This window comes from Apaloderma vittatum, unplaced genomic scaffold (genome assembly GCF_000703405.1).
Source record: "Apaloderma vittatum isolate BGI_N311 unplaced genomic scaffold, ASM70340v1 scaffold10917, whole genome shotgun sequence".
Lineage (NCBI taxonomy): Eukaryota > Metazoa > Chordata > Aves > Trogoniformes > Trogonidae > Apaloderma > Apaloderma vittatum.
In genome coordinates, this window is record NW_009727827.1 from 3954 (window position 1) to 26880 (window position 22927).

Consider the following 22927-nt stretch of genomic DNA (forward strand, 5'->3'; position numbering starts at 1 on the left):
ATGTGAAGTAAAAAAACCAGAGGAGCGAAGTGAATAGAGGGAGGTTCAACTGAGAAGAAAGAACAAATTTCCATATTCTTTGTCCTGTTCTGCTAAGATTCATGCAGTATTTTAAGTCAAGGAGGTTAAGATTTGTCTTTTTGGTTCAGATGAAGACTCAGGAGTATATAGGGAAATAGTATTTTCGTCTGTTCTTCAGAATCAGATCTCAGCACAGAATCAAAGGCTGCTGTGCTCTTAGAAGTGTTTTATTTCAAATGGAAAAGAAAATAAAGCTGCAGTACTTAACAGAAGTTCAGATGCATTCCTGAAAATCTTTCAGGGGTTGTATGGGTTTGCTGCTTCAACTCTAACTATGAATTTGATTTAAAATGACCTCCTAAATCTGTTAATAGTCTTGCAAAGCGACTCATTTTGCTTGGCCTTGGGTGGAAACCGCGTAAATCCACCAAGTTCTGCAGGAATTCCTCCAGGAGCCAAAGCAGCTCAGAAACAATAAAGGGTACATAAATCTAAAAATTCTGGTTTGTGATATTCCTCCACATTTCCTTTCTTTTTGTTTGTTTGTTTTAATTAGGTAAACCAATTTAATCTGACTCTTCAGGAGAAGAGAAGCTATTCACCTGCGTAATTAATATTTCATTAAATATTACAGTGTCCTTCCAGAACTCAAGGTGTTTTCAGTGTGAGCACAGTGTCAGAGGCAGAGCTGAAAGGATCAAAGGTCCTGCTAGGAGAGAGCCCCTGGGATGTGCTAAGGCTGATATTACATTCACATGCAAAGGACCCTTTCTACTCTCAAATTGCAAGATTAAAAAAGTAAATACAGATTTTTTTTTAATATGTTATATATGTATATATTTGGCTATTTTTTGTTTTCAAAGTAATTCCAAATATATTATTCTGAAATTACAATTATATACCACATAGAGTTAAATTGTGCTATTAAATGGCCACTTTCTTTCTGAGGAGCTCAGACTAAGTGAAGAAATCTTGTTTCTCTTGTATGCTTTGGTATATCTGCCATGATAGATTTCAGAATGACAGGCTCCACGGCAATGTAACAACATGCAAGTAAGGGTACAAATTTATCATCGCTGCTAATTGCAAGTCTGTTGTTTTTATACTGCCATCTAGGCCTCAGCCTCAGTTGGAGACCTGTTCTGTTTGGCACTGTAGAGGAGCATGATAAAGGGTGTTTTGCTCCTTAAAAGCTTGTCACTTGCATAGAAAAGCAAGCTCACATAGGAGAAGAGAGTGGGCTGCTTTCACCAGGGCTGCGATTAGAACTGACCTTCTTTAGGAATGTGTTGGAATAGGGATTGATTTGGCCAATTTTGGGACTTCATACTGTCCTTTCTCATGGGCAGAGAGGACTTCATTGTTTTCTGGGGAGATGCAAGGTTTCAGCTATATTGCCATACAGCAGGGCTCAGTTATCATGATAAGAATAGTGGTCTACAAATAATTAATTGAGTGGAAAGTATCTTCTAAATAATAGGAAGATTATAACTGTATGTATATTTGAAAAGATCACAACTTCCGTGTCCGTATTCGGAATAATTTGATTGGATGTAGCTGTATCTCATGGCCAATGCTTGTTTTTTATAACCTGCATTTTCAGTCACGTTTGAAAGAGGTGTTCATGTTCCTTTCTGTGTGTGAAAGAAAGAACACACAGAACAAGGAAAGATTTTTTTAGATATGCTGAGGCTGCAGTGCAACTAGCTGTACTGAGAGCTTTGTTGAGTACTTGAAGTAAACAACAGGGGGTAGTAGTATTTTTTAATTAAAATTGCTATAATTAGCCTAGTATTTTATTATTGCATTTATTGACTGTGCATCTGTTAGCATTCTCCTTGGATATATAATTTATTAATTTATTTTTATTTTTTAAAAGCACTTCGTCTAGGTTAGTCTGAGTAATTCCAAAAATACCCTTCAACATGCCTGAAAATCCTGCTGCAGGTATGTAGTCCAAAGAAAACGATTACTTTTGTTAAGTGGTGAGAAATGAAGCTCTGTTCCTGACATGTACTGCTTTGTGGTGCAGATAAACAGCAGGTACTGCAGATCCTTGATCGTCTGCAAGCCAAACTGCATGAGAAAAGGGATTCCCAACATAATGAAAACCTGACTGTTTTACGTAACACACTGAGGAGCCCTTTGTTCAACCAGATACTGACCCTTCAGCAATCCATCAAACAACTGAAGGAACAAGTGAGTGTAAAATTAGGTTGTTGCTCTGATGATAACTGGTGGACTTGGAACTTAAAACAGGGTATGTAGGCGTGTGTTAATGAGGGCACGCTCATTAACGAGCTGCAACTTGGTGTGGGTGAGTGTTGTGCTACTTTTTTTTTGGGGTCAACCTAGTGAGTACAGAGCCACTACTGGAATGAGAAGTGGTGTTGCAACAAACCGGTCACAGGGAACATGCTTTGAGAGGGCTGCAGAAGAGGCAGGCACTGAGAACCACATCAGCTGGAAAAAAGCATCTGTAAAAGGCATCAGCTCTAGTACTTCGAGTTCCGAACACAGTCGAGACTGGGATCCTTTGTTTTTCACAGAAGCTAAATAATACTGTTTATCAGCTAACTGGCTGCATCTTTTCTCCTTAAAAGACGGTATCACTTGATTCCTACTGACTTGTAGGGGAATGGTTAATCTGCTTTGGGAAAGAAAATCTGGAAAACCACTTGGGAAGATTGGCCAGACAGATGCAGACATACCCAAGCTAACTTTAAAATGACTTAGCTTCAGCAGTGGAAGGAGCTTATGTGCATTGGTTTATAAATCTGACTGAGAGATTTGGTGGGCATGGATGTCAGTGACACACCTGCATAACAGGTCTCACTGTGCAGTTCACAGTCAGGCCTGCAAACTTAACATCAGGAACTGACTTGGCATTCCCCTGAGCAGCAGCGATCCTCGTCTCTGCTGTTCCTGCACCTGCCCAGCTGCAGACAGAGTGTGCTGGGTGTCAGGGGCATGAGGCCACCGCGCTGTCATTGCCAAAGGTATCGCATGTGTTCCTGCCTGGGTGGCCTGGTGGTGGCTGTGCCATTCGTTCTTCCTTCTTCCCGTGTTCATGTAGATGCTGCATCTGTTCTTGTTCCTTCCAAAGCTTGAATGTGTGTCTGCAAGCTGTTAAAAATCTATGAAAATGCAAATATATCAAACATCATACTTTGTGACTGTGGCATAATGGATCTTAGCTCCAGAATATTTGGAATTATATCTAGAAAATTTAGGTTTTCTTGAAATTCTCTTTAAGCATGTCTTTTAAGAGTGATTTCTTTCAGGATGAGATTTTTTTCAGTTTGCTGTGTCGCAGTGGGAGTGTTTCTGCCTTTCTTCATTATCTGTCAGGGCTAGAAATTGAAGTGCAAGTTCTAGCAATGGCAGCACAGCCAGTGGTAGTTTGTTCGTACCCTGTGTGCTCTATGGGCCTGAGATAATAGACCAGGCCTTTGACTCCTGAGTAACTCTTAAAAAATTTGGATTCTTATGCCAGAATCGTCTAGGTTTGTCTGACAGCTGCAGCAGTGCTTGAGTATCTCTGTTTGGTGCTTTTGCAACGTGCTAGTTTTGGAATATCAGAGTGAAAAAAGGATTAAGGGAAGAAGCATGAAAGAAATGGAGAAAATGGAGTAGAAACAGAGCTGAAACATCCAGGAAACTTGCCTTCTGAAAAACAGATTTTAAACTTGATATGATAGCTTGGTTATAACTTATATATTAACTCATATATTTATAGAGTTGAGTATACTTGTGTGAGTAGGCATGTATGAGTATATGTACGCCTGCTTCTTTGCCAGTCTTCACATGAATTTATCTATGTGGAAATACCTTCTTTTGGTTTGAATAGGTTTTTTACATCTTTACTCATTTCCAACAGCTCAATTATATGCCTCCTGACCGTTCAGTAGATTTTGATTTTACTAAGAGAGGGCTGCTGGTGTTTGCTGACAAATCGGTTGCTGCTGGCAGCGTGGGTACACCTTGCGGTTCACCTGAACCCAAAGCATCTACCTTCACTTCAAACCTGGGAGTTAATGAGTTTAACGCGATCATCCAACAGATGGCAAAGGTAAGGCTCGTGGGTTTAGTGAACCAAACTTCTTTTCCTTTAATGTGAAACATTTTCTTGCAGGCTTTGGGAGTATGTTTTCAAACATGCTCTTTTGCTGTGTAGCTGGGAGTGTGGTGCCTCCTAGCCAGTAAGAGAGTAGAAGTCCCGAGGATAACTTTTCCGTGTGTAGCGTAACGTCAGCAATGAAAAGTGGTTTGGTGGTTTTATTTTTTTTTTAATTTTTTTCTTTATTTGCCAGTTTTTCGTCTTACTTTCCACTAAACACACCAATATAGAAAAGAAATTTCAGTTACCAGAAGACCTTTTTTTTTTGGTGTTTGATGACAATAGAAAATGGACATTTTTCTGCAGAAACTTGTTTTGATGGAGACACTCGTTTTATCAAGTACCTCTTAAACTGGAAATGTACCAACTTTGTTAATATGTGAACAGTGCAAATGATAAAAAGAACTGGCAAGTAATATTTTATTTAACTCTTCATTTAGTACGTCTTAACTTTGCCAGACAGAGGCTGATTTCATTAACATGTGATGTAGCATGTACCAGATGCTTATGGAAGTTGTACAGGTGCAGGCATCTACCCATGTGGGATTGGCATTTATACCACAAATGTATTGTTCTGTGTTACTTTGAACCGTTAATTTAATTGGTTAGTTGTGCCTTTCTCTATTAAGTAGCTGTTGCTAATTGAGTACCGTAATGTAGCTGTAATATTTTGAGGGTAACTCTTCTCATTAGTCTATCATTAACTCATCAGATAAAAGATTTAGCAGTAAAGACTGCACATTACTTTGGATAAACAGCTGTGATAGCAGTGCATTCTCTATGTAGTATTTCCCAGTAAACAGCCTCAGAAACCTTTTCTTAGAACTGAAAAGCAGGAGGTTGCAAAAGCAAACTTTTTTTTTAGCATGAAGTGTGAAGTTGCAGGGAGGAGAAGGAAACTAATTTCTTTATTTAAAAGCTGTATTCCTTTGAATGCACACCTAAAATCAGCATTAAAACCAAGAGGGGCCAAATGACAAATAATTTAGTTTAGCTCTGCACCATTTCCAGAAATCCCAAATATATTGCTCTAGACAGCACTTCGTTCATAGTTTTCATCCAGTTTGGAATTCATCTCATAATGTGAATGAAGTGTGAAAGCAGCTCTTAAATTCCCTGAGGTTTCAGAACCTCCGAGTGCTTGCATATCCAATACTCTGCTATATTAAAAATAATAAATGGAGGAGCTTTTATAGGAATAACATATTCAATATTTTGCCTTTGTTTAGTCTTAGGAGGAGAATAATTCTCTTGGTGTTCATAAATTTTAAACCAGCTCATTCTGTTGCGTTAAAATTTAGTAAATTTTTTTTTTTTTTTTTCACCCCGTGTTTTATTAGGGGAGACAAATAGAATCAATAAAGATTGAAAAGCCTTCTGTTGGAGGTCTTGGATTTAGTGTGGTTGCCCTTAAAAATCACAGCTTGGGAGAAGTTGGTATCTTTGTCAAGGAAGTCCAGCCAGGAAGCATAGCTGACAGGTGAGATCTCTGTAATTGTGTTGGAAAATTGTAGTATTTCCATGAAGGGAAAACTCACAACTTTCACACTGAAAACTCTATCATTCTAACATGTTTTTCTGGGTTATCTGGTGGGATGTTGTGTTGGTGGTATCTTGAGTTCTGGCTTTTCAGCTAACTGGACGCGTGTTTTGAGGATCAGCTTTTCAGATGAGTTTTAAATATCTGAGCCATTCGTAAATGGAATTTCCAGAAATCATGACTCATTTAAGACAGTCTTGAGCACTGATTAAAAAACAAAAGACAACTCAGAAAAGAATACAAGGAAAATAAAAATTAGCCTCTGAATTTTTATGCATTGTGTCCCTGAAAGATTTTTTCCTCCTTGTTTCTTTATTTATGTGCCTATGACAATGCCCTATTTATAGTTGGTTTTACTGTTTGTTTCCTGTGTAAATTTAGATCCAGTCCTCCCGACAGATCCCTGCACAGATGTCATCATAGAATCAAGGCTTCAGGCAGTTTCTTTCCGTATTGTCTGTGGGTTTTCACCCAACAACAAAAGACAAGAGCAATCCTTTAAAAATAAAATGTGATTGTAAAACCACAAGAGTTGGCATGAGACGAATGCAGTGCTTGGAATTATGTTTCAAGAAAATGTGTCTAGATTTCAAGTCATTGGTGTCACTTTTTAAATAACACATGTCAGGAAGTGCCAACGCAGGATGACAAAAAGAGTGGGGAGAGGTTGGAATGATAATGGCTATGGGCCCGCAGAGAACACACCAGAGAACACTTAAAGAAAAGCATATTAGGCTCTTTCAAAGTGGAGACAGATGGACTGATCCGGATGTCAAAGGAGGGTGAATATCTCACTTTAGGATTTGATGACCTGCTGCTCACTTGCTTTGATGAGAGAATCTGAAATATGGTTAGCGCTTGAAGAAAGCGATTTCTGGGAAACATCTTAAACATCGCATGATAAAAAGGAAATTTAAAATGCGTTAGTTAAGATGTGCAGTTATAGTGTTTGGAGTTTATAAATTTCCCCAGCATGCTTCCAGTTTTGCTTCTGAGACAAGATCTCCTGGAGACTTTTCTTGGATTCCTACAGAGCTTTGAAGGCAGTGTCTGTCTATGTAACAGTTTGGTCTCGTGCTCGGAATGAATATTTAACAAAGGAGATGAGTGATGGTTTCACTCTTGTCACAAATCTAAATTCACCACCAGGGTGAATTAACTGTGAAATTTATATTCTCTTAAGGTATAAGTTGAACTGTGGGTTGCTCTTCAAGTTTGATATCTGAAGTTTAATACTATAAATTTTAAGTAAAACATAAATATGCAATTCATCAATTTTTAGATTAAATAATGATACAAAACCATATCACAGCCTGAGTTGTGGGTTCTTCATGTAGCACTAAACATAATGAAGAATACTTCTTCGTTTATTGTATAACTACAAAAACTTTTTTTTTCTGCCCTGTAATTCATTATTGTCAAGAAAGGAAGAGGGAATTTCATTGAATTTTGAGTAGAAGCAAAGGAAAAATGTTGAGCAAATTTCAGTACCATGATAAAGTTGGAACAAAACATGGCTGGGCGGGTCAGCACAGCCCGGAATGCATTTTATTTGTGCGTTGGTGAAGACAATATAATAAGCAGATTTTAAAAACGCGTAAATATTTAACCTTGTGTCACTGTGTATTTTGCATGTTCGCTGCACGAGCCTGTTGTGAAGTCACTCTGCCACGTTTTAAAATGTCTTTCACTGTTTTGTTAAGGGATCAAAGACTAAAGGAAAATGACCACATACTGGCCATTAATTGCACCCCATTGGATCAGACCATTTCCCATCAGCACGCTATTGCCCTCCTCCAGCAAGCCACAGGATCTCTGCATCTGGTTGTTGCTAGGGAGCCAGTTCAAGGAAACAGCAGAACTTCGGCTGTCTTATTAAGTGATATAAATCCACCTGAGACTGTGAGTTGTTGTAATGCTGTCAAAATCAGATTTTGAACTATGCTGGGTATTTTTGTATTATTTTTCTGTGTGTTTGTGTTAGCAAGCTTTACATACAGGGTGGTTGTTTTTTTTTTTGTTTGATCAGATTTTCTGTGTGATGACATTTCATTTAGACTGATGAGCATAGGCTGGGCAAAGCATTTTATGAGCATACCCAGGTGAACCCTACTTGTGCTCAGCAATTAAAGATGCTCCGATTACATCTTAAAAGAGTGTAAACATAACCTGTCATGAGCACTGCTTGAAATATCCCAACCAATTTAAACTTAAACGGTGCAGAAGAAAAAGCCTTCTCTTCCTTTTTGGTTTTTAATCTGTTAAAGAACGTCTCGATCTCTATTTATCAGGGTGGTTTTTTTTTAATCTGCAATTTACATTGATTGTGAAACCTTTTGTTTTCTTGAACAAGGAGAGATTGTCACTGGGACATGTCATAAGCTAGGGCTGAATGTCCATCTGTGTGCAAACCATATGGCCCAGGTGGCTTCACTGAGTTAGGTTGAACTGTACACCTAAATCCAGTGTTTGTACTATTGGAATCTTAATTTACTACTCTAGTATGTTTTGATGAAAATCTGGTTAAGAGCAGTGCTTTCCTTTATTCCCAGTAATTATTTCCCTCATGATTATTACAGAGCTAGTGAAATCTGAAGGTTTTAGTGGATAATCAATATTGTTTATTGCACTGAAAATTTTAAAGAATTAAACTTTAACTGCTATTTCAGTGAAAGATCTGCGCCGAACAGACTAACAAAATAAAATACAAATATATCTCTCTACAGGGGGTCTTTAAACTTCCTTTATGATATTTAACTGGCTTTGGCAAAGATTTTCAGTAAGCTAATAAATCCTTTATTCACAGAAGACTTAAATCTGCCTACTTTGCTCCATTTTGGTTTCTATGAGATATTAATCTGACAGAAACATTGGATGGGTTTGGGTTGCTTAACAGCTTTGTTGTTTTCAGATTGTCTCGTAGAACATAAGGTCAGGGTACTGTGTATCTTAGAAGCATGCTTCCAATTCAGGAGGGCAGAATATTGTACTGCGCTATTAATTCAGCGTGTACTGGTGGTGTTTAGCCTGCTTAAGTGAAATAACAGTCAGAATTTGGGCAACGCTAAGAGAAAAATGAGGCCAGTGCAAGCTCCTTGCCTCTGTTTTGCCCTGTTGTTTGCCATATTCTCGATTTATGAAAAAAAACCAGAAGGGTGGGTTTCATTTTGGCAAGAAAAATCTTAAAATTGTTTTTTCTTAGTCAGACTTTTTCCTAGTAACCTGTTATCCTGAAAGTGGAGGACAAAACGTATGTTTAAAAACAGATAAGAAACCCCACTGCGTATTTATAAGGAAATGAGGCTGGCTGAACAACATCCAACAGATCTTCAATATGTGGGGTAGAGAGAGAAAATTGCTCTGATTAGTTCTCGTCATTCCTGGTACATGTGAAAGTGAGAAATGTTAAAGATTGTCTGAAATTAAAATCTCCTGTTTTTATTAATTGCAGATTCACTGGGGCCACGTTGAAGACGTTGAGCTGATTAACGATGGTTCAGGATTAGGCTTTGGAATTGTAGGAGGAAAGTCGAGTGGAGTAGTTGTAAGAACAATTGTTCCTGGAGGATTAGCAGATCGGGTAATTTGTTATATTATGTCACTTCTTGTTTGATTGTAAAGTATAATCAACTGGCTTTGACAGTCTTAAAATAAACTAATATACTTAAACAAAAGGAAGCTGATAGCATCAAAGTCTGAATGCCAGCATATACTTTATAAATAAATATGTTGAATGTATGATTGAGGAAAAAGTCAGCACCTGATATGAATTAAGTTGTTTCTCAGACATGCTTTGGCTTTTATAACATTATGCTTTTATAACATTGTTGAACATGCAGAAATTCTGAAAGGTTGTCTAACCTCCTGACATTTTATGTACTTTTGATATTTTCAGCCTTTGGTTAGTATGGGAGAGGGCAAGTACTCTTAATGGATTTGCACATCCTCTGTAGAATTTGGCATGTTTGGCAGCATCTGTAGGGACAAACTCTCCCAAATGAATTGTCAGGCAAGAGAATCTGCCCTCTTGAAGTAATTGGGTTGCAAGATTCAGTTTGTAGATTGAAGATGTGCTAATTTTAGTGGGTTTCATTTTAAAGGGGTTTTGATCCTTGCTTTGCAGTCTGACTAGTTCAAGGGCACATCTCAGAGATTGATGCAAAACCTTTTGAAGTTACTGATATCTTTTAAAGTTGCACAGGTACGATTTGCAACCTTTGATTACTAATCTTTAAAGACCAAGTGGTAAGTGTTAACAAAATTTCAGGAGTAGAACAGGTGCAACAGCAAAACAGATTTGGGTTTTTAACTGTGAATTTGGGCATGACAGCTTACAGTATTTGAGGTCCAGAACCCATGCAAACGAGATCCGGTAACATGCAAGAGAGAGGCTAAGGTGCTTCCTCTAGTATAGGGTGGAAATGAAAACTGGAGATTTAGAGCCCTTTACTGGAAAATGTTGGCTTTTGCTTGGCTACCTCCCTCTGAACCTGTCATGTATAAATGAGTATTTTTTAATTATTGTGTAACACCTGTTTTGCTGTAAGGAATAAAGTGTTTTGGCTACAAATGAAGCATGTAAGTTAAGAGCTCACCACATTATTCTCAGCTGAATGAGACATCATTAAGAACATGGGAAATAATGAGCACATATACATGTTAAAATTGGATGAGTTTGTAAATGAGTTTGAGTTCGTTCTGGGAATAACTCCGCTATGATTGCTGTTTAAATCAATGCACCTATTGTGGTGGAGCTGTGCTGATCAATACCAGCTGAGGATTTGGCCTTATGAAGGCTTGCTTATAATAGATATGATGATGTAGGTCATGAATCATAATTATCATGTAAAAAATGGTTCGTGTGGAGTCTTGTTACCTTCAGTGGATTTACTTGGTCGACTTGGAGCTAGTCATACGAGAAAAGAATTGCCAGGCTAATACAGAAGTATTAGGGAAAACTCTTAAGAAGTTCTAAATCAAAATGCTGTACTTTTTATTCTAACCCCTCGCCAATGAAGAGTAGTCTATGAAACAGCAATACCTAACAACCTGTGAGACTGTAAAACATTGTTGCTGTCTGCTTTCTCCTAAATGAGACAAGTAACCACTTTCTTAGGAATGATGCTGTTCAACTTGTGTATCTTAAGTCAGTTTTGCAAGGTTAATTTACCACTGCTGACTGGCGTGGAAACAAAACAGCGTGTGATTGTGCAAATGATTCCTTGAATTACTGAGTATGTTGCTATGGTGGCAAATTTTATGGCATTGGCCCTTGCGGCTGTGAAGATGCCTGTACACAGTTGGAAAAGGTATTTTTATGTATAGACTGGAAACATTTTTTTGCCATTTTTTGTTGTGTTTGAAGGATGGGAGGCTTCGGACGGGTGATCACATCTTACAGATTGGAGGGACTAATGTGCAAGGAATGACGAGTGAACAAGTTGCCCAGGTGCTGAGAAACTGTGGGAATTCTGTGAGGATGATCGTTGCACGAGACCCAAAGTGTGAAATTACAGAGACTCCGCCAACTCCTGTGAGCTGGCCAGTCAGCACATTACCTTCTTTTCAAAATGGAAATGTAAGTGTCTGGTGTTTACTTGTGACATTTTTAATTATACTGGTGGCCTGTGATGAGAAAGAAGGCGAACAGTGTTCTTGAGACCTAAAGCTCTTCTTCTCTTTTGAGTTTCCAGATCGCATACGCGTGTGTTTAAGTGGTCATTATTATAGCCCTGCCTTCGTAATTTTTCCCTTCTTCCTATTAATACCTATAATCTTGGGATCAGAATGACCAGCTTTGGAGAATTTATTTCAGAGTGGATAATTTAATTACCAAGACCATAAACGTTATCAATAAATTGTACTTTTAGTTCTCCTTCTTAGCTCGTTACGTTTTTGCTAATCAATCATTTGTAAGTGGATTTAAAACTTGACTGTGAATATCCCTAGTCTGAAATCCAGAGCTCCATGGCCAGACCAGAATTATTCAGCACAATCATCTTTTTATGAAACATAAGTGTAATGTTTTCATAGTCTACGCTACTGTCTGTGATAGGAAATATATCTAAAAATTTTGAAACTTGTTTTAGCAAATCTTATCATGGTCATATCAAAGTCTCTTGTTTTTGAAGTCATTCTTTTCAGTTTTGAGTAATTAAAATCAACAAATGCTACACTAAGTGTACAGTAGGTCTTGAAACATAAACAAAGCTGTGCTTGTGTACCATCTGCTACTACTGTGCTGCTTAGATTTAGGTGTAGAATCTGAGTAGCCTTTTCTTTCTTGTCTAGTTTCTTAAAGATGAGGGAAGAGAGCTGGTTTTTTTAAGCACCGTTTTTAAAGGTCATACTAGAAGTCATATTGGTACCAACTCACCTCGCTCACTGGGATAGTCCCTGCAAAGGCAGCTTTGTGTCTTAGTCTCTTGGGAGAACTACTGTGGCTGATGCTATCGGGGAAGTGTTTTGGATTCTCCTCAAGCCCCTCTTCTTGGAAGAGAGATTGGTGTAATAGGAAACATGAGTGGCAGAGAGATGCAAGGGGTTAATCTGTGTATATAAGGTTGGAGTCTTAAAAGTGAGCCTGTCTAATACTCTAAGGCTTTCCTAGAGAATCAACATTGTTACGAAGCGTTTTTTTTCTGGCTGTATCATATTTTCCAATGCCCAAAGTACTGTTTTTCTCTCTTCTCCACCTCAAAGGCGGGCCTGTTTGTCACTCATTGACCCTGAGTATTGCAGCAGCCTTCCTAAAATATTATTCCTTCTGGACTTGTTTTTTTTCCAGTATCCTCCTTATTCCTTCTCTGTAGTTTAGAGGGAGGAAAAAAGTCACGTTGCAATTTCATCTGCTAATTTCTGAATGTCATCTATTGTTTTCTGAACTAAATAGTGTCTTCATATTTAGATGTGAAGAAACTCCTCTTTCTGGTGTTAAGAGAGATTTGCTGAATGTATTTATTGATTTAGTGATGATTTTAATGGTCCACCTTTCATTTTGTGTCTGATTTACAACAGAACTTATAATCTAATTTATCTCTGGTTTCTGAGCACTTTCACTAGCTGTGGATTTGAGAATATTGGCCTCCTTTTTTTTTTCGCCTTTTGCACACCAACAGAAAGGCATTTTTAATATATGGTTATTTCTTTTCAGTGTTGTATTAATATTTTATTTCCTTTAAATTTCCTGTTGTAGAGAAGTTATTACTGAAACTACTTGTGTCTGTGCATGGCCACAAGAAAACAGTCGTGTTGTCTGTACGCTCCAAGATACTGACAGCCGTGTTAGCAGCCTGCTTGTGCAGGCTGTATTTAGGACTCCATACTTGGATTTTTCCAGACTCCACTTCTAATGTTTCGCATTCCACCAGTAACGTTACTTAGAGAAAACTTCTGCAGTGTCAGAGCACTGTGAAGGGCTTTTGATTGTCAAAATAGCAGGACTCTCAAGGCCATAGCTCCATTTCAGATGTTGTTACAGATTTGTTTACTGTTGTGGTTCCCTCTCCTAAAGGTAAGTGGCAGAGTGTCAAAACTTATCTTCGTCCCCATCAGTGTCTTGTGGAGCAAGAGAGTCAGAAAGCATTTAATGAGCTTAATGAGTTGACTAGTGGAGGAAGGTGTGTGTGATAAGAGAGGAGATAGGTGTCCATCGATTTCTCTTTCAGTGAAAAGTGAAACAGATACGGTCATAACTTTGGCCTGCTTTTAATATAGACCCTCCCAAAGCTGGTATTTGGCAAGCGTTTGATTAAACTTCTCTTTTGTTCACTCTCGTAAGAAATGTTTTCCAATTTCCTGGTGCGTTTTTTGCTGTTGGCAGTGACAATATCCCTCTTGTTTTCATCACTTTAACAGACCTTACTGTGACCATCATCTTTTTTATTTCATTGGACTGTATCTGATTACTGAGAGCAAACAGCTTTATGTATTTTAATTTATCCCTTGCAATCCCAGTTCTATGTGCTTGATTGTTTTTCCCTTTGGTATCACCAGTGTCTTTAGTATGTCCTGTTTGAACTCTGTCTTGCAGTTCTGACCAGTTTACTGGTCAGGATAGAGTTGCACAGACATGCTGAGGCTGGCTTTGCGGGGACCTTTTCCGTGCACCTCTGCAGTGTAGGGTCAGATCTTATCGTAATCTCAGCTAGTGGCTTTTATGGTTTTTTGGTAAGTGTAGTAAGCAAAGAACAGGTCAAATTATATCCTTTTCTTTTCAAGTATTGTTTTTTCTGAGAAGTCATCAGTTCACCAATAGAACATCTACAAATGAATACTCTCCCTTCCTCTGTTAGTTCTTAAAAATAATTTTCATTGTATGTGGACTAACGAGTCTTTTCCCTCCTGTTGCCTTAGACAACCTGCAGGCTTCCAGTGCTCTCTGCAGTTGGGTGCTGTTCAAATGTGAACAGAATTGTATCAGACTTGTTAAGCCAACGCGTGTAAGATTGGCTTTTGGATTGGTTTTGTGGTTTGGGTTCTAACATAAAAACAACCAATAAGCTCAGTCAGCTACCTCATCTTCCATGTGTGCATTTAAGTGGGCAACTTCCTCTGCAGCAGAGATGTGCCTCCCACGTATACGTGCGGTTTCTTTAATTTCAGGGCATTGCACTTGTTTATATTTTGAGATTCCTTTCCTGCTTCCCCTCACTTCCTCAGTAGGTGATAACCAGGAGAGATAAGCACCCCTTTTTCTGACAGAAATGTGTGATGTGGTAACACTCTGTATTTATACCAGGACTAACATATGAAAGGGAGAGAGGAAATTCTGTGGATATTCAGGGTTTCTCTTGTTTTCTGAGATTGACTGGGAAGTTTGTTGTTACCAAGTAGCGGTAGAACCCACTCTAATGAAAACTTTTATTTTCCATAAAATATAAATATTGTAGCTTGGACAGGTCTGTGGAGGAACTATTAGGAAAGAGTTTAAAAAAGCAACTAATGACTTTGGGTGACTCATTTTTAGCACGTTTTGGATATATATCCTATATATATTAAATATGTGTCATATTTGGGATTGCAAATACGATCCTTCCTAAAATAGGAAAAGCAAAATCACTCCTCACTTCTGAAGATCTTAGTTAATCTGCAATACTGTAATGGTACTGGGAAATTTTGAGATTATGTTTTTACTCTCTTGTGCTTTATTTGTAGGATAGTACCAACCTTTTTGAGACCTATGATGTTGAACTTATAAAAAAGAATGGGCAAAGCCTGGGCATAACAATTGTTGGATACGCTGGCACAAGTGATGTAGGTGAGTTCTGCAGTATTTAGTAAAGTCTACAACGGGGGCTTCTCAAATACCTTTTATTTAACTATGGGGAGAATGGGTAGCACTTCTTCAAAATGCTGTAGCTTGCAAACTCTACGAAGAGGATATTTGGAGAACTTGCCGCAGAGTGAAATTCAGCCACAAAAACATTTGAAGAGTGGTAATTAGCTTAAAAAAATTGACTGCTGGTCTGTGAATTTTGCATGTTTATGTTGTTACCCTGCAAGATGTTAAACTCTTAACAGACAGTTCCTGCATGCCCAGACTCTGACGCAGTCATGTTCCCATCCACACTGTTCCTTATTTTGCCCCTGCGGCATAGAGCACAATTCAGATAGCGCATTTTAAGAAGAACTTCAAAACCAGAGTATCCAATATCCCTAGTTTGCATGAACTTTCGAATGGCATCTTCGGTGCGTGCAAAATAGGTCAAGGACTAACTTTGATTTGTTTATTGGCTGGAGTAGAAATGTTCAGTGAGGTTAACCAGATCTCCTCCTGCCCGGCAGGAGATGCAGAGAATCGGTGCGGGATGTGTGCGCCACCTTCACAAGGTGATGCACTTGCCTTTGGCAGGTGCCTGTTTCAGTTTCTGGGAACAGGTTCAAATACCTGCACTAGGACATGGGGACATGGAATAAGCGTTTGCTGTTTTTTATTTCCTAAATCTTCTTTAAATTTGAACTGTTAACTCATCTTTCACATATCGGTTCCACAAATGATAATATCTTTAAAATTGACTCAAACGGGACTCGAGTATTCTGGGAATGTGGTGCAGCTGGGCTTGCTCTCCAGCCCTCCTCGCTCCCAGGAGATCTTCTTGTGCTGCCGGTCAGGAATCCCAGGCCAGTGCCATGGGCACTGGGAACTGGACTGGAGAGGGCACGTGTCCCACAATGGGAGAAGGTGTGTTCGAAGCAGCGCTAGAGGGGTTTTGCTGAGTTTGGATAAACTGTGTTGGGCAGATGCCTGGGACCGGTTAGCGGTCAGGAAAGGATGGATGAAGAGTCAAGATTCACTAGAGTTAAAGATCAGCATCTTGTATTTTGCGGGAGTTTGTGGAAGGGAAGAGTTCCTGTTTCAGTGGATGATTGAGTGTTTTACTCTTTGGGGTTTTTTATTTATTTTTATTTATTTTTTCTAATTAAAAGTTTGAATTATTAATCAAACATCCAACACGACAAAGGACAGCTTTTCTGATTTCCATGCTTCTCTCTTTTTTTTTTTAAAGGAAAAATCCTTTTTATTAAGATTTAAAGTACTTAATTCTTTAGCTGTATGATGATTGAAGTCCTGATCAAAGTACTTAAGCACATACTTTACTTTTAGCTTAGGTAGTCCTATTGAAATCAAATGCTGCATGGATTTAAGTGATTGTGGTTTAAAGTCTGGGTAAGCACAAGGAGGAATCCGCAGAGGAGGCAGCCTTTTGTGAGCCATTTTAAGGAAAAAAAAAATTGACGTCAGTGTAAAGCTGATTGTGTCGGTACTGTTTTTTTTCCATCAGCGATCCTCAGTCATTCTCTGTCGAGCTGTGTGAGTGGTAAAGTGCAAGCGTTGGTGGTTTACAGAGTCATAACTCTGTGGACAGAAGTATGTGAAAAAGTCCGTAATTAAAATTCTTAATAAGAAAAGAAACTAATTAGGTTAATAAAGTGACTTGTTTCTCTTCCTCCCCTCCCCCTGCCAATAGAACCTTCGGGGATTTTCGTGAAAAATATAATACCAGGTAGCGCTGCTGACCACAACGGCCAAATTCACATTCATGACAAAATTGTTGCTGTAAGTAAAATAATCTGCTTCTACATTGCTGTACAACTAATACTTTGTTCCACATCTCAGTGTTAACATTTTAGTAAAGACTTTCTAAAATTAATTAAATCTTCTTTGCTTTGAAGAGGAAATAATATGGTGGTTCGTATTTGTTTAGGTAGGTTTGTAACAGCAATGAGATTTGGCTTGCTGTGGTTAAAATATTATTTTATATTCAAAGGAGTAGTAAATAGTAGTTAACTATGAAAGAGACAAGCATTTGAATTAGAATGTTTCAGAGTGGAGAATCTTGGCTTTTGGCCTGAAGTAAAGATGAACAACATTAGCTTCTATGTGAATTGAATGGGATTTGAGGATAAGATTTTGCAAGATGTGGCACACTGTTTATGGTCCTTATTGACTGTGCAGCATAGTGTGGATACAATCAAAATGTTAATAGTCACAATTTAGGTTTAAAAGCACAAGCTTTCTGTGTAGAAAAATTAAAAGCCATTGACTAAGAGTGAATTGAATAATAGCCAATTTTGCATTCACAGTACAAGCAGGAATGAATTACACAGCCTTTTTGTTTTAAGAGATAATATTTAGAGAGATGATTTTAAATCACTTCTAAAATATGGGCTATGCTGGACCTTCTGAAGTCAGCTTCTCCTTTGTGAAAGTAAAAATTGATACAGCCTTGTGCTTTTATCTGCAGCTTTGCAGGAGAAGCCCATATTGATGCATGATCTAACAGTGGGGTGAACGCAGTATTTTGGGAGTAAATTAAAACATCTGAATTAATGTAAGAATTGGGCTGTTCAGAGGGGATTGTAGGAACAGTTGCGTGCGTAGGCTTGTGTGGGGCGTGGCAGAAATCCATGAGAGAACTAACGGTGATAATGAACTGAACAGAGTTCTAGGCTGACTACACTTGCTGGGAAGCTTCTTCCACAATACTCCTCAAGCTGGTTTTTGTAAGCCAAAAAATTGTGGGGGGAAGTCAGTGCATGCATACATCAGATTAGTAAATTCAGAGGTTGCCCCATGACAAAGAAATTACTGTTTTGTTTCCTTTTAAAACGCATTTTGAAAATATTATGGACTTAGTGAGATGTAACTGATTTAATGAGATTGTTTTGCAAATACTGCTGTCTTGGGTGAATAACCCTATAATTTCTGCACAAAATAACATGAATGTTGCTTGCAGTGTGTGGTACAGCCTAAGAATGGTAGTTACTGTTATATGATACGATTTTCCTGGTTTAGGTTGATGGAGTTAATATACAGGATTATACCAACCAAGAAGTGGTAGAGGCATTGCGTAATACAGGACAGACTGTGCGCCTTACCTTACTTAGAAGGAAACCTTCCTCTATTATTTCTTCAGAAAGACCTACAGATAGAGGTAATCTTTCTTCCTGTTTTCTTTTGTTTCCCCTTCCCCCTGAATTTATTTTTCACTCAGTTTACCGTTACCTAATTTAACAATTAGGACTGGGTACCACATGATCCTGGATTTTATAAGAACATGCTGTAGGAAATGAGATACGTAAGAAGAAATGGAAAGAAAGAGAAATGAGAGATTTGGGAAAATTGAGTGAAAAACTCCTGTGTAACTAAGAAGGAAAAAAAAAAGAGTAGTTATTTAGTGAAGCGGTGCTACAACTTCATATATTTTGCAGCATGTGATTTATTATTTTTTCATCCATTCTTAACAGTGCAGCCAGCTGTTCCAGCCTTTGTGTCCTCTGGAGCTGTGGGGACTGAAACTAGTCTGGACACTAAGAAGGAGGAAGACCAAAAACAGAAGGATAATCTTCAAAAAGACAAGAAGCAGAGTCTACATAAAACAGGTGGTTAGGATATCTTACAGTGTCTCTTCTGAGTCTTTGGAGTTCTTTTTAATCCATTTCAGTACTGGTGGGCTGCTGGGGCTTACTTTTGCTTGGTAATGCTTTTTATTCAGGTCCCTCTGAAGTAAAGCTCTGCCTGTTGGATCGATCAACTCTTCCACCTCACCCTATCCCCAAAAGTAACACCACTGTCCACAGATTTGCCAAGAGTGTGTTCTGTGTCATCACAGAGGTCACTGATGAAGATACTAGATGATATTAGTCCCTGCAGCTATTGGACTTCTCTCATAACTGGTTGTCAAACCCTTGGTTATTGCTGTCTTTGATCCCAGTGGCCCATTTAGTTTTCAGCCTATTTAGCCATCATCAAACCTGTGCTTCCTCAGTTTCCGTATGAAAACGCTGATGTAAATGGTGTCAAAAGCTTTAGTAAAGTTGAATTGTGTTACACCCTTCATCCACATTGCTATCTTGGCGGTTGGATTGGTCAGTTATTTAGCAAATCTATATCGCCTTGATTTGCCTTCTCATCATCTGTGTCTGGAAGTAGATTCCAAGAGGAAGTATCTTATGACCTCTCCAGGGCTGAAGGTGAGACTGGCTGGCCTGTCATTCTCAGGATCTTCCTCCTTGCACAGAGTTTGCCCTTTTCCAGTCATTAGTGAACCCCCTTTGATTGCTATGTTTGGTTTGAGGTTGTTTTTTTGGAAGGCTGTAGACAGTGGAGGTGCTGCCCTTTTGGTATTTTGGAATGAATCTCGTAAGCTCTATAGAGCTGAATGCCCCCAGTTCACCAATTCCTCTTTCTAGCCCAGGTCCTGCTCTGATGACCTGAGGTGTCCTGCCTGTAGTCTTCTGATGCCAAAAATTTGTTTATCCTCCTCTGCTGCCAGGGCCCTGAACCAGGTTGCTGAGGGAACAGCACCAGAAGTGGAACTCTTGGGAGTTCACATTTACTTCCTGATCCAGTGTCACCTCAGCCATATCTATCTTCTTGCCCTCACAGGCTTTAGGCTCCTATATCTACAGGGTATTTTCACAATATTTTGTTGATTTCCTCTCCATAACTTCTGATACCCATTTGTTGCAGTTTCTTCTTTTGACTGCACACTTCTGCAGGCAGAAGAGAGGCTCTGCTCTGGCAAAAGCTAATAGGGGTAAAGACCTGATAGCTGAAATCGGAAGCTGGGCAGAAGTTCAGACTAGGCGTGTTTATAACAACAAAGGCACCTGGACAAAGGGGAAAGTTACAAAGGCACGGGTTGCTTTGGCTTTTAGCTGACTTCTGATTCAAGGCTGAAGGTCTCTCCAGAAGGTGTACTTCAATTCCCCTGCACACTTCTGGGCTCTTCCACAGGAATTTCTGGGTGAATTTCTACAGCTTGTGTTAAAGTCAGCATAAATTATCCTTATGCCTTGTAGTTTTTAAGACATGTAGATGTAATAGAGGATTCTAAATTATGGCTGTCAATGAATAACAATTTTGCTATGATGTGGAAGATCTGTCAGTATTAAAGACAACCTGGAAACGAGAGAAATGTAGCAGTTCCTATGTTCCATTCTGTTTTACTTTTCTGTCCAAGCCTTGTAACTAGACATCCTTTGCTGTGACTTTTGCATGTTCCCACAAATAGGAAGCCAAAGCAGAGGGGGTTGAGTGGCTGAGACGTGAGGTTATCAAAACATTGTTTTAGCTTTATGAATGGAAAAGCATATATTGGTTTGTAGTTACAGCGGATAAATAACTGAAGGACTTGGCAGTAGGATTTCTTTAGGGGCAGAAGAGCCAGACGCTTGCTGTGACAGAGGCTAGAGAAAAGCAACATGTGCTGTCCTGTGTCACGTACCCAGTCCTTTTTTACTGTGGAACTTTCTGTGTGTGAAGTATTTTCTATTTCTACTGAAGTGAACGATATCTCTGTAGTCAGTTCCGGACTACTCGGGATTGGGTTATCTTGTGTCACAGGCTGCAGGTGCCTGCCCTGATGCAAAGAGAACTTTCTGAGGGATTTGTTACCTAATACCTCATGCTGTGCAAATGGGGTATATCAATGCCAGGATCGGTTTATGCTGGCAACTAAAATTGCTTTTACCTGGCTTCAAGTTAATAAATTCTGTTAGTCTCAAGGGGCGTTATCTAGATATGCCTTAGTGATCGCTGTTCTGCTGATAATCAGCTTGGATCAAACTGTGCTTTTGAGCCCCTTCCATAGGAGGCCCAAACTGCTTTGATGTGGATCCACTGCCTCCCTGTAAATACGCCAAAGCCCTGAGTTTCAAAAGGAGTTTGTAACCAAGTTGTATGTCTGTGAGTGGCTCCCCTTCAATTCTAGCGTTGTGCAGATCTCCTAATCTCCTTCCTTGGAGCTCTGCACAGGGTGGTGCTGGTGCACCTGGGGCTGGCAGGGACTCTGTTGCCTGGATCCCACAGCTCCTGACTGGACCTACGCCGATTCCTTGCTGTATCTGCGCTGCATTCCCCAGTGCATCCGGTAGCACTGTGAGAATTTTCTGTTCTCGTATCCCTTAGCCTGGAGAATTCAGGATAACGTGTTTGTATGCATGGCATGTCTTGGGATACCGAAATTTAAACACAGAGGATACGATTTGTTTGCAGTTGGATACTGCCCTTCCTGCCATCTATCATGGCTGGTCCTCCTTGCGCGGGGAGGGTAATGCGCTGGGCATGGCTCTGAAACTGAGTAAGCCATTTAATGCAATGGTAAGCAAGTGTCATTGCTTGATTAAACTGGGGTTTTCATTGTCCAAAAACCACTTTTGAGTTACAAAGATCTGCAAAAGCTTTATGCAACCATAAAATATGTGTGTGTGTGTGTGTATCTCTGTTAAAAAGTTGAAATACTTAGTTGCAAATTCTACTGGTACTGAAATACGATGTATAAGATTTCACCTTGGAAAAGAGTTTAATGGACAAGTTTAAATTCCAAAGATAGGTGCTTATTTTGGACATGGTGACGGGCACTTCATCATAATGGTGCTAAAGTAAATACTGTTAATTTAAGACTCTGACTAAACTCTGGAAGTACTTTTAGCAGTTTAATGTAAAAAGTATGTTTTATAAAATATGTATTACTTCCCTTTAAGCCTGATTGTGTGAAATTCTTATTAAATTGTGTTTCCTGGAGAGGTATTAAATAATAATTCTGACTGGGCAAAACTGTGCTTGAGCAGTTCTGTTACAAAAGCAACATGGTTTAGGATGCAATGTGCATGAGGCCTGAAACTTTCTGCAGGCAGCCCAGAGGCAATTAACTTCCCAGCTGCAATGGCAAGACTGCAGACTGGGCAGAACTGCTTTCTTTTTTGCTTGCAGCAGTATGCAAACCCCAAAGATATGATGGGGTTAGAAAGGCTCTTGTAGACGGCTGGGGAAAGAATATCCAACAGGAGGGCAAATAAAGGTAGTGAAGTGCATTAGAACACAGCACACATCCTTGCCTAGGAAGTTTGTGAAACCAGGAGGACACTGCAAGAAGGAAAGATCCTAGTTTTGACCAGGAAAGATGATTTTTACAATCCGCTTGTGATTTCTTCTTGATGTTTGCTAGGTAGAAATGAAAAACTGTATGGTAGTGCAGGCAGGAGGACAGACTAAGTATATTAGAAGTTGTTGCTAATGAAAGCTGTGCCTGGGAAGAGCTTTCATATCTGAGGCCTTGCACATTATCAAAGATGTGGTACATATCTCAGGTCATGAGAAATCCAGCTGGGTGAGAGACTAGAAGGAAACTTCCTATTTGGTGCCGTGTGGAAAAAGCTGCTGAAGGAAAAAGGAGCATTGGAAGTGAGCTGGGTGATACCACTGGACTTGAATACATGTAATGTGAATCCCTCCAGCCAACATTCCCTCGGTTCTGAGGAAGTTACAAGCAAAGACTTCATAGTGTGCTTGAAAGGAAGAAAGAAAGGGGTGAATCTTCAAATCACAGACTGGAGATGTGCATCAGCACCTGCTCTGAACAACTCGTAGGTTTTGGTAATGTGTTTTGGAAGTGACCAAAAAAAATCTGTATTCAGCCAACTGAACGCAGCTTACGGTTACTGAACTGTGCTTTGAGCTTGATCCTAAGATTCATTACTCCTAGTGAACCTGAAAAATCTATATTTGGCTGCACAGGGGATTGCAGGTGTTTAGGTCCTGTGTGTTCACGCTATAACTTTGTAAAAGAAAACAACCCCAAAATGTAAGAGACTGAAGAATTTCTGTCCCTATGGATTTCTGCAAGCAGAAGGACTAGAAAAATGCACTGATGTTCTGATTTTGTTACTGTTGGGAAGTAAAGATAGTGACCAGCCTGTGCATAATAACAAGGCTCACGAAGACAGTGTCTTCTTGGAAA

The 22927-nt window shown here is 39.2% G+C and overlaps 1 protein-coding gene across 1 annotated transcript in view; it reads left to right on the forward strand.

Moving 5' to 3' along the window:
• Window positions 1-1946: 1946 nt before the first annotated feature.
• Window positions 1947-22927, forward strand: part of INADL (InaD-like (Drosophila)) — a gene marked incomplete at its 3' end in the record, with an annotated part of 55348 nt that continues 34367 nt past the window's right edge. The window contains exons 1-11 of the mRNA XM_009873829.1: window positions 1947-1968; window positions 2054-2220; window positions 3902-4093; window positions 5482-5621; window positions 7385-7583; window positions 9133-9261; window positions 11047-11259; window positions 14838-14940; window positions 16652-16740; window positions 17980-18118; window positions 18432-18566. Coding sequence (XP_009872131.1) covers window positions 1947-1968; window positions 2054-2220; window positions 3902-4093; window positions 5482-5621; window positions 7385-7583; window positions 9133-9261; window positions 11047-11259; window positions 14838-14940; window positions 16652-16740; window positions 17980-18118; window positions 18432-18566 — 1528 coding nt within the window. The remainder of the gene's footprint in view (window positions 1969-2053; window positions 2221-3901; window positions 4094-5481; window positions 5622-7384; window positions 7584-9132; window positions 9262-11046; window positions 11260-14837; window positions 14941-16651; window positions 16741-17979; window positions 18119-18431; window positions 18567-22927) is intronic.